Source organism: Sinocyclocheilus anshuiensis, unplaced genomic scaffold (assembly GCF_001515605.1).
Source record: "Sinocyclocheilus anshuiensis isolate Anshui unplaced genomic scaffold, SAMN03320099.WGS_v1.1 scaffold78, whole genome shotgun sequence".
Lineage (NCBI taxonomy): Eukaryota > Metazoa > Chordata > Actinopteri > Cypriniformes > Cyprinidae > Sinocyclocheilus > Sinocyclocheilus anshuiensis.
Genome location: NW_015544250.1, coordinates 4437060 through 4453829, shown reverse-complemented (window position 1 = coordinate 4453829; position 16770 = coordinate 4437060). Strand labels below are relative to the sequence as shown.

General features: G+C 38.9%; 1 protein-coding gene across 1 annotated transcript in view; it reads right to left on the bottom strand.

The window, feature by feature from the left end:
* LOC107697844 (plexin-A2-like) overlaps positions 1 to 16770 on the bottom strand; it is an 82091-nt gene that overhangs the window by 37046 nt on the left and 28275 nt on the right. Inside the window, exons 2-3 of the mRNA XM_016498693.1 lie at positions 10186 to 11512; positions 4808 to 4990 (exon numbers count right to left, since the gene is read on the bottom strand). Coding sequence (XP_016354179.1) covers positions 4808 to 4990; positions 10186 to 11388 — 1386 coding nt within the window. The 5' untranslated portion in view covers positions 11389 to 11512. The remainder of the gene's footprint in view (positions 1 to 4807; positions 4991 to 10185; positions 11513 to 16770) is intronic.

The following is a 16770-nucleotide window of genomic DNA, read 5'->3' as shown; positions in this document are numbered from 1 at the left end:
ACACTCTCCCCTGAGATTTGCACTTAAAACACAATATAAACTTAACTTCATGCCCTATAATTAATCTGATGCAATACTGCTAACAGAGGCTGATATTTTCAATAGCAAATATGGCAGACCTTGTTCTGCTTACAAATAAGATCTAATTTTAATATTAATGTTAAGTATTAGAACTGCATGTTTTCCCTCTGAATATAAATTCACACGCTTACTAAAATCAGATGCTATCCTGACCTCTAAATAAAATGGCTGAATGGGACGTTGAATGCCACTGATTTTCATTCTGCTGTCCTTGCCACCCTTATCTGCCAAAATCCTGCTGAGGTGAACAGTATCGCTGCTCTGCCACCCATCAGCTCAGAGGGCACTGCCACCGGGGTAAGGTCAGGAGCCTATAACACACACAACGCTCCTACATTTTCTGACAGTAAAAAGGAACACCACCACAATATAGCAGTGACTATATCATGAAATGAAATAATGTGGTACCATAATACATGTCCAAATTAAATAAAATAAAAATGAAAAATACTAGTGGATAAAACAGCATAGCAATGGTATCATATATGAATGGTATCATATATTAATAATTTTCATATTCATATCAATGTACATCTAAAAAATGCAATAATAATAATAATATATTATATATGTCCAAAAAATTAAATGGAAAAATAAATAAATAAATAAAAGCCAATAAACAATTTTTTTTTTTTTTACCATAATATCATATGGTAATGCCATATTTTTTGGTAGTAATTTGGTTTCCAATTAGGCCGAACTTTTTAAAGCCCATATTTTAAAAGAACAAATCTGTTATCTTTGTTTTTCTACTTTACATCATACCATTTTGATGCTCAATTTCACTTCAAGCATGTAAAAGTTGACCATCACACTTTATCATTCATCAGTTATTACATTTAAATAATCATTGTTATCTGTATTGACCAAAGTGATTATGGCGTTTTCAGAATCCTGCATGCTATTAATCAATCTCAGAGCCCAGTGGATGGCTGTTAATGTTGCTTATATTCAGCACTCTCCAATATTTCATTCAACCTAAAACAGCTACAGAAAAGGAGTGTGAAAATGACTAATGTTGGAACTGTTTAACCTACAGCAGCCTGGTGGAATGTGGACAATAGCACCCTGGGTCTGCTTTCATTAATTCATTCAAAGGGCTTTTTCCTCAACTTGTGTGTCCAGCTACTAGTCCAGCTACTGTATCTGCTTTAACAGGGTATATATATATATATAGAGAGAGAGAGAGAGAGAGAGCGAGAGAGAGCTCAGCCAGCATGGAACTTCTGCTTGGAGCGCGGGAGGGTACGGCAGGGAACTGTGTCGATTGAATGGGGAATTTTTGTATGTGTGTGAGAGCGAGCAAGAGGGAGGGAGAGAAAAAGAGAAAGTGGCAACAGAGAGTGGTGGGGTTGCTCTTTGGGAAAGGAGCCAATCCAATTACAGGCAGCAGTGCAAGCCCGGTTTCTTCAGCTGAGCTAAATTTCACATTTCATCAGTCTCTTCCCTTCTCTCACTGCTGCTGTGCTACACTTTCTCCCTCTTTCTCTCGTTCCCTCCACCTCCTCTTGCAGGTGGAGGGCAGGAATAGGCAGATCATGCAACAGACTCCATTCTTCAAAGTTGAGGCGCAACCACTCACCCCTGTACAACAATATATCACCTATAGAGCATCAAAATCTTGTAACATCAGCATGGCTGCAACTAGGGCTAGGTCATATAGCTAAATGGAAATTATACTTTTAAAATTGTTAATTAAAAAATTGATATATTGATATATAAAAATTTTGTTATTATTATTATTATTATTAAATTTGAACTATTTAATAAAAATAACAAAATACATACACACACACACACACACACACACACACACACATATATGAATATGTCTCAAAAAATACATTCTTCTTATTATTACATTTATAAATTGCTATAGAAATTCTACATAGAAAATGTCTTGATTGTAGTATACAAGTAAAATACAGTAAAAAATCTGGTTAAAAATTATATTTTTTTCCATTTCTTTTTCAATTAATAATTTAATATTATATTAAAATATATTGTATATTTATTTTATTATTTGTTAATATTTAAACATTTTATATGCCCCAGTATAATACATAGTAATTAAAAGTTTCATTTTTAAACTACATTAGATTAATATTTACATACATTTTTTTTCATTAGACATTTAATATGCAAAAAATGCCACAAGGAGACGCAAGCAAATCATTGAATCAGTGGTTTGTTTGATTAAATGGACAGTTGATTAATTGAAATGAATTGAACTAACAAGCTCCAGTGCCAGTTTTGCTCTGAAATCAGTGTATTAAAACATCTTTTCAAACATTTCAAAACAAAACTACATGGTCAATAGGAATCTTTTTGGCCAAATAAAAATCACTGCAATATCCATGATGCTGTTTAATTTTATATCACCAACAATCTCATAGAGAACATTTGGTGAATGTTCAATAAATATCCAAATTATCATCCAGCCCTAGCTGGAACACAAAAGCCAGATAATCAAGAGTTGCACAGCAGGGAAAAAGGTTCATGGACACAAAACAAAGTATCTCACAAATCCCAGCTTCCTGAGCTCTCAAGGCTCGTTTGTGTATTCTCTAAGAGACACACTTTTTGGGGCTGTGATAGCTCCCTAACCTTTCCAAAACACACAAGCTCTCATAAGGCCGTCTCATCCTCTTCCTCGACACTGTTATGCCTTGTGCAGATGTGACTGAATTCTCAGGGTTTGCAGAGACTATCGCAAGACACTCAGTATTTCCATCTAGGGTAATACCTCTCTAATTCCACCATATCGGTATGTTTCATTCTCCGTTCTGCCCACTAGGGCGGCGATATGAGAATCCAAGCAAGCTTGAGGCTAGAAAAACATGCCACGGCAGCACTTCTAAGAGCACAGCGCTGTTGGCCTAATTTAATTTCACCAACCGCGAGGAGAAAAAAATAACATTAATTAATAAGCCACTAAAACAAGAGGATTACAGAGAGTGAATGCCTCCGATGCCACTTCCTGATTGCGGTGCTGATTCAATTATAAATGAATGAATCAAGGCGCAAAACACAATTTGGACGTTGCCATGCTACCGGCATGAAACAAACACTCGATTTGACACTTTGACATTGTCCATTCTCCCTTGCGTCTGGGAAGGCAGCTGTTATTTGTGTGTGTTTGTAGGGGGGCAGGTGGGAACGAGGGACAAAACCAATGTTTGTAGAGCAGGTCTCTCTCTGTCTTCATCCCTTTGGTGTCTCCTGCAGCTGCTGTGGGGTGAGGACATGCCTGTTCCTGCTCGTCTAACAGGGTCTGGCCTGTCACTCAATGCTGTCGTGCCCCAAAGGGGGCATGAGTCCCAAAAGCAGCTGACGGAACCATTGTCATTTTCATAATTGCCTATTGCAGGTAGTCTCGTCTTGCTACTAACCACAGCAGTTCCATTAGCCACATGCTAACATGTCAACACTTAATGAACTGGATGCTCAACAAAGGGCAAACATTTTGAACCACACAAATAGATCTGTAAAGTCAACATGAAATCAAAATTACTTTCTCAAAACACTTATTGGATTAATCGTGCACATTTCAGTTAATGTGTATGTCAGTATTGTTATTGTTAACTAAAATAATTTGCAAATCCGTTTCAGTAATTGAAATAAAGCTGCAATAAAATATTACATTTTTATGAAAGTGAAGTGTTGCTTTGGCAATAAATAAATAAATAAATAAGTTTAAGGACTAAAATGACTAAAACTAAAACTGAAATAAATATAAAGCTTTTTAGAAATATAAAAAAAATAAAAATGCCAAAACTTAAAATTACTAAAACTTAAACTAAAATTAAAATATAAAAGATATATAGTTATAATTCAAAACATTAATAAATACTATAATAATACAAATAATACTAAAATAAAGCTGGTTAATGTAGAAAAAAAAATGTTTTCATAATCCTAAATCAAAAAGGCCAAACTGTCTCTGGCTCAGAAACTATTTTTCTTTTTGGCTGATGACATCTAGAGCAGAAATAAATATATCCTATTAGCTAAAAAGTTATTTAGTTATTGTTTTAGGCTTATGTTGTACTGTAGGTAACACAGCCTTTCTAGAATAAATAAAATTATGTCCCACACGACATCTGTTTCTTGTTAAATATAGCAAATCTAATGGGTAGTGAAAGGCGTTTCATGTTGACTTAAGTGATAGAAGTTGAGTGATGGTTTCTTGTCTATTGCTGCCATTACCAACCAAAAAGGTGCATCTAACACCACATTTTCTCTTTATGCCCTTTATCTGAAAGAGATTATAATAACGCATATGATAACCCTAACAGTGTCTGGCTCTTCTGTCTAACATCCTTTCCATGGGTTTGGCTGAGAAGACATTCTATTAAAATGAATAGACTAGGGAGGCAGACAGGAACCCCTGAGGTCGCTTTAAGCTGCCCATTATGGTCGGGAAAGTGAACAGAACCAGAAGAATCCTACAAAAAAGTATTAAATATTTAGTCAAAAAGTTTCTGGTTCCCTCTTTTCCATCTCTACTTTTAAATGAGGCCAGTAGAGCACTTCAAAGCAGTGCTCCAGAAGACAACATTAATAACTAACATGACACACTGTTTGCGATCAAAAATGTTTGCCTGTACGTGAGGTTAGCGGTCTACAACTTCTCCATTTAACTCAAACACGTCTAACTCTGTACACATCTCAGATTCTCAGCACAACGTTCCAAAACAAAAAACCCATCTGCGACAAGACTCACCTTTTTCAGTCGTCCACTCTTGGTGCCAACAAAAGCCACACAGTAGCCATTATAGATGTAGGAGGTCACCGAGGTCATGCGATCACGGCTTTCTGTATAAAGTGTGTGTCCGGTCACCAGCTGAGAGCCGCCAAGGGGCTGGTTGATGTCCAAACCGCAGAAGGAGTCATCAATAGGGACAGGCTACAGGAGGAGAAAGGTCAACCGAGAGTCAGCAGTTTGCTTTGAATCTAAAAGTCAAGGTGAGTTCGGTTGTTTATACAGACATCAGTTAGGGGGTGAAAAGGTTGCACTGATTTTAATACAGGCAAGCACTTTGTAAGCAAATCACATTAACCGATCCAACGTCAGCTGTTTGTTTTGATGTCAAGTGAGGGTAAGCAATGAGAATATTTTTTTTACTGTCTACCAAAAAAAATCAATGTAGGTATTTGGGATTACTGTAAAATATATATTTTTAAATGGCTTTAAGATAAAACCTACACACTACCACTTGAAAGGTTATTTGTGCATTTTAATTAATTTATTTTTTAATACAAATTTTTTTAGCAAGGATGCATTAAATTGATCAAAAGTTACAGTAACGTTGCAAAATATTTCTATTTCAAATAAATGCTGTTCTTCTGGACTTCATCAACGAATCCTTAAAAAAATGTCATGGTGTTCACAAAGATTTTAAGCAGCACAACTTTGATAATAAACATCCAAATTTCTTTCATGTGCAGCAAATCAGCATATTAGAATGATTTCTAAAGGATCATGTGACACTGAAGACTGGAATAATGGCTGCTGAAAATTCAGCTTTGCATCAAAAGAATACAGTAAATTACTTTCTAAAATGTATTAACAGTTATTTTTAATTGTTTTTCATTGAAACGGTAAAAACTGTTTGTTACTGTAATTTTAATCAAATAAATGCAGACTTGGTGAGCATAAGAGACTTCTTTAAAAATATTTGTAAAAATCTTACGGACCCTATACTTTTGAACAGTAGTGTATATTCACTATGAAATTTTCCAAGACTTTTCCAAGCATGGAAATCACTGTTTAAAAATTCTCTGACATTTACAGATTTTCAGTGACTGTGGGATTCAGTTTTACTAGTGTATCACACTATCAAGTGATGCCCAACCAGCTGGTAGTTTGCATTTGCAGTGAAGGCCAGAGAATACGGACTCTTGTTCAGTTTCTGAGGGGAGACAGTAACCGGACCACTGAGTGTGGTTTCCCCAGCCAGATGCTTGGTTTTCATGTTCCCGCTCTGCTCTGGTGAGTCCTGCCAGGCTCCCTGACTGCCTCATTACCCTGTGCTACAAGAATAGTGTAGCTCACCCCGGCTGGGGACGAAAGCACATTCACACACACTTACACACCACACCAGCCGAAAACAACACCTATACAGATGAGACCAGGGCTAAAACCATAAGCACACAGTCTCTAATTCTGATCTAAATGATCTAGTCAGGGACAGAGTGTTTCTATAAGTTCAGGCACTTCTTTGTTGCAATGAATTTTTTTATTAAAACGAACAAATTGTAACATTTTTCTTTTAAAAACTTTTTACCACGCCACCTTTATTTCTGCTATTTTCTAGATGCAGACTTTCAATCTTATACTATTAAAATGCATAAAATGAGCATATAAATAAATAAATACTTTCAATCTTTATATATTTATTTATTTATTACAACTGTCCCTCATTTCCATCTTTTAAGTAAATATGAATATCAAAATATTTTAGTGCGTATTTTCAATTAAGTTATAATTTTGTCAAATTATTATCTTTATTTATTTATTTACCTAATTTGAATTGACAAATTAAATTGTCGATACAGAATGCTGCTAAACATCATTTAAGATGTGGTGGAAATGACTCTTGGAAATGACTTTCAGAAAATGTACAGAATCCTCTGGTTCTCCATGTATATCCACTTTTGGACACTGTTAGTAGACAAACTAGTCAGAGTGTGAAATATGTGTCCACAGGGCCAAAAGAAACACCATATTTTTCCCTTGCTTGCTTTCTATTGCTCTCTCCTTGTATCTCCTCCTCTCTCTCAGACACACACATACACACCACCTTAAACTAAAGAGATTGAAGCTTATAAACATTTACAATCTAATGGGAGGGCCTATGGTCCATTTTTCATGCCACATGCATGCATGGGCCACTATCAATCCCCATTTGAGTTTGGGCGGCGAGTTACAACACTCAGCGGCGTTTAGATTCAGGTCATCGGAGTTTGTGACTGACACTGGCCTCAAAGTGCCATGTAGAGTAAGAGAGATGGATACTGTGCGCTCGGTCATGATGCTGAACGCAGCACTGCTCGTCCCCAACACTCCGCAGCCCTTTAATATCAACCTGCTCGACTACAGGCTCACGCTATAAAATCTTTACTGCCTCCCAGCCCTTCACAAGCTGGGGGACAGCAATAAAGCAGGGATGTAAATGCCTCGTACTCGGCAGATCTCGTTCCAGCCCTTCTTCATCATGTTTTCTTTTATTTTTCAATCCAAAAATAACCTCCTTAGAGATTTTCAGATCTGTTCCTCAAAAACAGTTGGCCTTTGACTACATTATTTAAATATGTTTGTATGGAACGTCCTTTTTAGTCAGTCCACTCTGTATTCATCTTGTTAATGCCCTCGGGCAGCTATATTCTGGTCTTGCAAATCTTATGCTAATTTAGAGAAAAGGATTCATTCTACATCTTATATACTTCAATGGGAAAAGACCAAAATTTCCCAAATTGATGATGAAATCTGGCAAAGATGGTATCATAAATTTTGCTACTTTAAATGAGCTAAAGTAGCAAATGTTACATTTCTAAATTTATAGAATTTAACCAATCAATACGATTATTAACTTGAATTAATTGATACATTTTATATATGTTGTTCAAAAAAAAATCTTACACTGAGTGTGAGCTTTTTAACCTTCAGCGCCAAATTTTGCTTCCCTTGTGCTCTTTGTTATGGAACCTATCTAAAGCGCCTGATTAGATATTCACATACAACGCTTATGCTCATCACTGGAACCCATTTCCTATTACTGCTGTTTCAGGTAGGGGGTTATTGTTCCATACACAAATCTGGACAAGGGTCGCTACTTTGGAAGCCACCTGATCAAAAGAGTGTCCTCCTTAGATCAGTGCTCAAACTAGCACTGCGATAGGCTTGATCAGGCAGCCTGATGAAACGTAACACCGGCTGAATGAGTGAATAGCATCAAAGGGCTGCATGTAAAGCAGCGAGCAGGATGGCCAGGCAGGAAGACAGTCGGGAAGGCCAGGCAGGAAGACAGACAAAGCTGGGCTCTGTGATAAATCTTTCATTCAGTCTTCTCGGCTTATGACTTCTCTTCCTATCACCCTGTGTGAAAGTTTCACTTTCTCTGTGATTCAGCAGAGACACTGAAGCCGAAGGAACTAGACCGAAGTCAGCGCAGAGGCCATGTTTCCAGTAATCAAAAATAGCCTGAAATAACTGACAGGAAATTAAACAAAAACATTATGGTAGGGGATTTCTAGCAGTATTTTTTTAGGTAAAATGAGCTCTAATAGCAAATGAAAACGTCCGAGGAGGATTCTTTTACTGTAAAAATATTTTCATACTCCTACTGGTCATGAAAAGGGAGTAAACAAAAAGCTTGGTGGCAGCAAGAGGATGGTGAGTTGTGGCGTTTTATTCATGTGGGCTCACAGACTTCGCTATGCTAATCCTTAAAGATCTACCTGCATAATACCATAGATTTATTGAACGGCATTGACTGAGGAGTGTTTACAGAACATATATCTTCATATTTTAATATCTCAGACCTCCTCCTTAGTCAATCCTGGCACTCCTCTAGTACCAGAAGAGAAGACGCAAGAGGTTTCTAGTGCAATGTTTTTAATGAGGCCTAGAAAAACATGGAGGAGGGCTGGCTGACATCATAAGCCACTGACGGCCCCCCTGGGGTCAGACAGGGGATCCTCTAGGGTCCTTAATGGGGCCAGAGTGGAGTCTGCTACTATGAAGACCACCCTGCTCAGACACTCAATAATGTTTTCCTCAGAGTGACAATCACCTCTGACATCATGCTAATGGCGAATTTACTGAAGCTAATAAAGAATGCCCTGGAGGAAACCACATAGCAATAGTTTGTCATTAAGACTCTCTCTTAAATTTCACGCACACAGATGCAAAACAATCAATGACAGCTAGAGTTGGGTATCGAGATCCAGTTCCATTTTAGAACCATTTAAATTTCTGTACCTGAAATTTGTTCAGTTGTTTTTTTTTTTAAATTTTTTTAAAAATATTTTTATTATTATCTTATTGGAATCGAAACTAGGAATCAATAAGAATCGGAATCGATAACCGGAATCGGAATCGAAAAATTTAAAATGATACCCAACCCTACTGACAGCCATAAAACAATACACACATTCATATTTATATTTATATAAGCATCAACACACCACTTGTCAGTGTGGTAACTTGTAAATAAACATACACACAGAGAATTATTATAATTAAATTTGTTTACACCCCCAGTTAAACAGCAAAAACTCTGAGGACTGTGATTCTTTTGGAGCAAGACTAGTAAAGAAAAAACGCAAGAGTAATTTCATGTGGTCTTTTGTGTGACATCCTGTGACTTCATGCCTTATTTATTACATTTGTTCTGGAGAGGAATATTACCACTTTGACATGACACCCATTTACCTAAACTTTAATGAAGCCACTCATCCTATCAGCGCTAAACAATTACCCATAATTACAGACGGATAAAGAATATTTTGAAAAAACAATTTACAATTACAAAAACAAGTTGAAAGGATTAGTCTAAAATTAATTTCATGGGATTTGTTGGGGTGTGCTTTCATGCTTAGACTAACCCTAACTCTGCCTGACATTCAATCCTGTAGGTTGCAATGTTCAACATGATTGCTTGGATAGTATCCTGTTACACTCTTAAGAATGAAATATGGATATGCAAGAACAACAACCAGCAACATAAACATTATGATGCAGATCCTATCTTTATTCCAAAGAAAACATAAAATTAGTAACAATTCCCCATCTGACTGTTTTGATCTACTGAGGTCTTCTAGTGAGCAAAAGCAGGCATGGGAACTGTCAGTTTCTTAGAGGGCAAAAAAATGTATATTGCGCCAAGAGAACATCATTCAAAGGCAGAGAGCTCGAAATAAAGCTCTTAAATAAGCCATGCACACAACAAGCTCAATTAAAGTAGTACAATTTGTAAAGAGCTTCCATGATTAGGGTTTCAGATACTACATCTAACAATGCTTCAAATTCAAAGCTGGTTTAACAAGCTAATTAGTAAGCTAGCTGCTGTGGCTAGTAATAACAAAAAGGTTTCTTACCGCTTTGGTACAAGGTACATCCTTTCCCAACAGCCAGTTGAGCTCCAAGTTCCCCTCTCCCTGATAGCAGGATTGCATTCGCTCCTTGATCCATGCATTGATGTCCTGAATGCTGAAGACACAGAGGGCTGAGTCATCAGGTGGATGGTGATACTGTTTTTGACCTTTGGAAAAGACAGCAAAGAGCACATCATCTTGAGCGCTAATGTTGAGGGATGCCGCAAGCACTCGTCCAGGTTTGCCCAGGTAGGCCGCCTGCAGAAGGCGGTACTCAATTCTGTTTCGGACACAACCAATAGGCAATGACACATAGGAGTGGAATTTGTGGTCATCTTTGCAGAGTCGGACGATTCGAGAGGTGTAAAACAGGTCGTTTGAGGGCCCGCTGGACGACAAGCTGTTCTCGGGCGTCTCCGGTTGCACGGTTAGAAAGTAGACGAAATTGCCGCTGGCAAAGCCATAGATGTAGTAGATGTCGAAATGAGAGACCAAAGCCAGGGTGTCGGAGGGAATCTTGATGAGAGATGAAACAAAGTCAGTGTGTAGCTCATAGTCCAGCATAGCTGAAGACTCCGGATCACGAGGAAGCTTCCGGCTAGAGATGGTTGGAAAGTAGTCTTGCTTCCCATCCACAGCTGTACCAATGAAGAGGGTCCCATCCTTATCCTGTGAGGGCACAATGACTCCATACATAGTGCCCGTCTGGTTGACACTGGAGAGGTAGTGCTCCTTTTTGTGAGACGGCTCCACCAGAATGAAGAGGTCATCCAACCGTAGCAGTTTGCAGACACCTTGGTAGAGGCTTCCGCAGGCAAGTAGTCGGTTCTGAGAGTAGTCGATAAGTAAAAGTTTGTTGATGTTGTTGGTAGAAACCAATGGTTCAGAGCAAGGCTGAACGATAAGTGGAGGGTAGCAGGCCTTGTTGTCATCTTCTGGACCAGTATCATGGGATACTAATAATGTCAGGTTTCCCGATAACTTGTACACACGGTTGACAGCACCAATGTAGAGTGCTCCTGTTGTCTTGTGAACTGTCATGTGATTGAAGGCCCATTCTCGTCGCTCAGGGTGAAACGTTGTAAAGGACTGTTCACAACACACTCCAGGCAAGATTAAGACTAACAACCAGCATGTAAAGGACAATTTGGAACCATGTCCAGGGCTTTGTTTCAAAGTCCTCTTTGAATCCTGCTGTCCCTCCATGGTCCGAGGGACCCAACAGGTTAGAAAATTAAGAGTTTAAAGAAGTATCAGAAGGCTCAATCTTCGTCCTCGTAGTCTAAAGGCTAACTCTATGGTGCAGCGCCTCACCAGCGTCTCCACGTTTCTGAAAGAGAGAAGAGCAAGAGTAATGAGTACATAAATCAGCATCAGAACATCTAGACTCGCAAAAGGAAACAGACAATGGAAATTGCACCTCATTCACTAAACCAAGGCCCTCTGCCTCCTTTGAAGGAATGTGTCAACTAACCCAAGAGGAGGGGGCGGCTTCTCTAAGGGACAATGGCAGGAAAGGTTTATCTTCACATTCCAAAGGAGTTGTTGGGCAGGATTACACAAAGCAGGAAGGTGAAGCACATCGTAGCAACGGAAATTAGCATGACCTGAGTCACGCTGCATGGTGGTTCTCTGAGACAGCGGTTTCTAAGAATGGCGTTCAGTCAGAGTTCTCTAAAGAAGCGCCTGTTTTGTCAATTACAAGAGCTAACATCAAAAGATGTTAACATTCAAAAGAAAGAAAGAAAGAAGGTAACTGTAGCAAAAGGATTTCTGAATAGGTCTGACAAATCTTTTAAAAATGATTCTTCTTTTAGCTGCAGAACTAGTGTTGTCAAAAGACCCACGAAATTGGTACCGAGAACCGTGGATTTTCACTGGTATTGGTACCGAATACTGAAATTTTGGTACCGTGACAACACTATGCAGGACCATTAGATTTTTTCCCTAAAACATTTTTGAGTAATGCATTTATGTCAAGAAAAGTGCACTTAAGAGCTTTCCTTTATGACAAAACATTAACATCACCCTCTCATTTTTTTTTGACATTTGCTTCTTCTTTATTATCTACACTTCCCAACCTTGTTTGTCAGTCTTGACAATGAGAAAAGTACAATGGGAAAAAAAGCAATTTATGAAATAGCAGTTTGCAAAGGCCGGTATAGTGCCGTCTCCCCCATATGATAAATCAAAAGGGGGCCCCTTTCTTCTGCATTTATCCCAGGGAGTTAATTATCAAATCCACTGCACGAGGGAGGCCTGGATCTTACTACCACAACAAAGTGTGAACAAATTTGGTGCCGGTTCCACGCACCCTGTTTTTACTATCTGCTCTGTAAGGGGGCTGTTTAACAGGATCTGAATCCATTAATTATGCTTTCCAATTCTGTTCTTCTGTTTTTCTCTCTTTCCTTTTTTGTATCCCTTTGACACCATTAAGTCCTGGAGGGATTAATCATTGGCACCAGAGCAATCATCCCTAAACGAATAAGGCAGCCATTAGAGATATACAATCTACACTGTCTGAACACATTCACCATATTTCCGCTCCTATTTTTTCCTTCCATTTGATTTGCATGCATTATTAGTGCTAGGTGGTCCAATAGGGCTAACAAACTTAGAATCACATATGATTAAGCAATGCAGTCCAACAATTGTAATTAGCTTAAACATGGTGATGAATTTAAGTGAACAGGGCTTTGCTAGTGTGCTCGAACATGTCAAGATATAGAAGTCTCTTCGTGATTTGCATGTAGAGGCTAAAGGGACAAAGTGATCAAAGGTAAACAGCATGTGCATAATTATAAACAGCACTTTGCTTACATATAACAGTGCTAATATCCTAGCTAAGCTGTCCTCCTTAGCATACATGTGTACTAGCTCAGTTTTGAGGTGCAATATATTAGCATGGCTGTAAAGGGAGTTGTAAAACCCAGTCCTAGGGTTGGTTTTGTCCTTCACGCTGCTCTTTTGTGTGACTTCGCACATGCTGGAGGTGCAAGGCACATTCCCCTTGAGGTGTTATCTGGCATCTGCAGAGCAAGCAACTTTCTGCAGCCTTCTGGCTTTTAGGCCTCACCTTCACGAGCACAATCACCTCTTCTCTCCAACTGTAAAACATCACTGGATTTATCTTGTATGATTTTGCTCCCTTAACTACCACCACCCTTCTCTTTTCTTCATTTTCCCTACCCCTTTTCCCCCCGTTCCCTGCTGACTGCTGGCTCGGAGCAAGTGCGCTTCTCTCTTTTTATGTCATAGCGACAGCTGCACTGAAGAGGGGACCGAATGGTGTAAATAACGACTGTTCAAAGTTTAGCAGCAGTGCTGTCAGGAAAAGAAGCAATAGGGGCTTTGTTTATTATGCTTTGTGTTTTTTCCCCTCTTTTCTGCAACGCCTGACAGGACTCTGCTTATTATGCAGCCTGGCCAAAGAGCTGAATAGATGAGACCGATTCGCCACTTAGCTTCCTTTTATTGCTTGAAGTCAGTCCTTTACACTTGGCTCTAGGAAGAGATTACCATGTCAATGTTTGCACCTGTGAATCATGGGTTCGTCACACCAGAGCCTATAGCGATAATGGCGTGATTTAGGCAGGTTTGTCAGAACAAGCATCTGTATTGTGGAGACAACAGCACGGGCATTTTGGCAAGAGCTGTATTTCACCATGACAGTGATTCACATCCATACAGTGCACCAATGGAAAGGTAACAGTTGCCTCATTAGCATTTCCATTATGACTTCACAATAGGCTTGCCGCGATAGACGGTGCTGACGGTGATACCGTTGTTAAGCCGCAACACCGGTTACGTCACTTGCCCACCGCGGCACCGACCCCCACCGTCGTTTTGATTTTTTTATAGTCATAAAAATCATTTAGTTGTAAAAGAACAGACACTACAATTAATTAAAAACTGAACGCGGCTGCTCAATGCAGCATGCCGAACGACAGTCGCATCACAGATCAGATTTAATTTATCCAGTGAGGAGAGTGAGTCGATCTGACTGACAGGAATAGTGGGGTGAGACAGACAAGACAATTGTGGATAATTTCATGTAAGTTATTTGTTATTTTATATTAGGCATAGCCTGCCCTATAGCATAGTGTATTTTTATTCATTTTGCTAATAAAAGTTCTATGTTTTATATATAGGCTAAATTGAGTTTGACGTTGTATTTTGTTGTTGCATTCAAGCAATTGACGCCGAATTGCCACTAATTCGAAAGTGAAAGTAAAATGCGCACAGTGCTTTTAAGCTATTTAAAAGCGAAGGAAAGTGAGGAAAAGAGGGAAAATTCAAATTAACTAAAAACTAACAACATCACACGTCGATTAAACGGTGGGAAAATTTCCTCACCGTCACAACCCTACTTCACAACCACAAGAGACTGCGCTTTTATTCCAATGTCCTGCCACTGTCTCAGGTTTGATTTGTAGCAGAGTTGCACCTGCATTAGTAAGTCACATAAAAAGACCGTAACTGCCCTCTAGGGATTAGCATTTTAATAATTTAATAATTAAAATAATAACAGTATATATAACTTTTACCATTTAATCATGATTTTGCAGATTTTGCCCCAAAAACTACAGCACAGAAAAAAATCTGCAAAATCCATCTGGGCTTTAAAAAGATTTGGAAATACATGCAGTATACTTTACCCCAGGTAAAATAGTAGGCACTGTTTCTGCACTGTAACCACTGGCACTTTGGATTTAAAGCACTCGCTTTCTAATGAAGAGACCATCACTATTACTCCACTGAGCCCCTGACTGTTATTTCAGTTCCATCTGACTGAGCATCAGCACATGGTTCCACCGAGTGTCATTTTATCATGTGAAAATCCATCCCTGGGTTATAATCCTCTCATCACATTTACATTAAGCTGACCTCCGGGATACAATGCTGTTCAGGTGGGATCCAAATTTAGCACCACTAATCTCTTGTGAACCATGGTGAATTCGAGGCTATGCTTCTAAACCATTCCTCTGCTGAAATGTGCACAGGCACAGAGTTGATTTTTTAGGCAACATTGATATCTTTTACACTGCGACTGGATAAAGCTCCAAAAAGGGGTTAATTGGAATTTTCTAGCGTGTTATATCCGAATACACGGTCTTGGATTTCAATGCAGGGCTAAATGTGAGCGTACAGACTGAAAGAACAGGAAAACCGCTGCATTCCAGTGAGCACTGAGGCTGTGATTATTGTACAGGAAAACTGTTGTTTTCCTTAATGAACACTAAGGCAAAACAAACCACATGTTAGTGCTGTATAAACACACAGCGGCCTTGTGACTAACTTTGTGTGGTTCCCTCATCTATAGAACGTGCCCTAATGTAATGATCAGATTCCTGCCAGGGACATTGCGGTAGCTTCATAATATCTGGAAGTACGAGCCGTACTTTATATTAGCGTTGGCATAGGGACATTAGAATTGGTTGAGGAATGAAAGAGTAATGCAATGTTGTGATTCATTGCAGACTCTACCCACAATTCAAAGCACAGGTGAACCGTTTCAACGGACAGAAGGGTAATTTTAAGCTCCAAGGGCTGATCTCTGTATAGAAAGCCTGGCTCAAGGGCTCAAGCTATGGATACGTAGTGCCGTGACATATTTTCCCTCCTTTTATAAGCTACTTAACAATAGAACCAAAGTTGTTTGATCTTTTAAATTCATATTTACAGCTATTGTACTGCTTCAGATAAAGAACCTAAACCACAATCCCGTTATGGCGGAAAATCCTATTCATTGTTGTGCAATTGGAAAAAAAATAACACTTTGGAATTTCATGCCTGGGATTAATCCATCATTCCTAATAACGACTAATCTTTGAGCATGTAATCTAAATGGTTAACAAAAATCCCACTAGTCATACTGGCACAGAAAAGTAAGTTATTTAAGCAAACAAAATCAAGCAGCAAGGAAAAAGAAACCGAAGTTCAAAAAGTTGCTGCATTTGAAAAGGTCGATCGCTTGGCAGCGAAGAGTCTTATCTCTATTGCCATTTTTTTAGCAGGTTAAAAATAGAAAGTCTAATTTTCCTTGAGGGAAGCAGCACTTTGTGGGAGTGCGTCTAAAAAACGATTAGTAGGAGAGGTTAGTCCATTAGTCTTTATTTCTTCCCTGACATTCTCTGGTGGTGATAATGAGAGGCTTTGTGAGAGCAGGGTGTCGTGGCAGTGTAGTGATATTTATAATTTCTTTTGTCTCTGTGGGAGCTCTGGCTGAGCCAGTAATGGCTGCTTCTCTCTCTGTGCCAGCTCCCACTGCCGAGCGCATCCATTCCCCCATAGGGAAATGACACAGTGTGAATTAGGGACAGATTACACTCTCACTGACCACATGGCTTCCTGTTGGTCTTCTCTCGCCTACTCAGGCGCTTTTATACTCTTCTTTCATGAAACTAAGACTTTGAATGTGTCAAATAGCAAAATTACTAGCATAAGATCAGAGATCTAAGATCATTATTTTGTGTATTTGGTGTAACAGAATATGTTGACATGCTTTAATGTTCAAAAAACACATTATTTTTCAAATACTGTACATTATTGTAGGTCCTCTATGCCCCGCCTCTCTCAAACGCT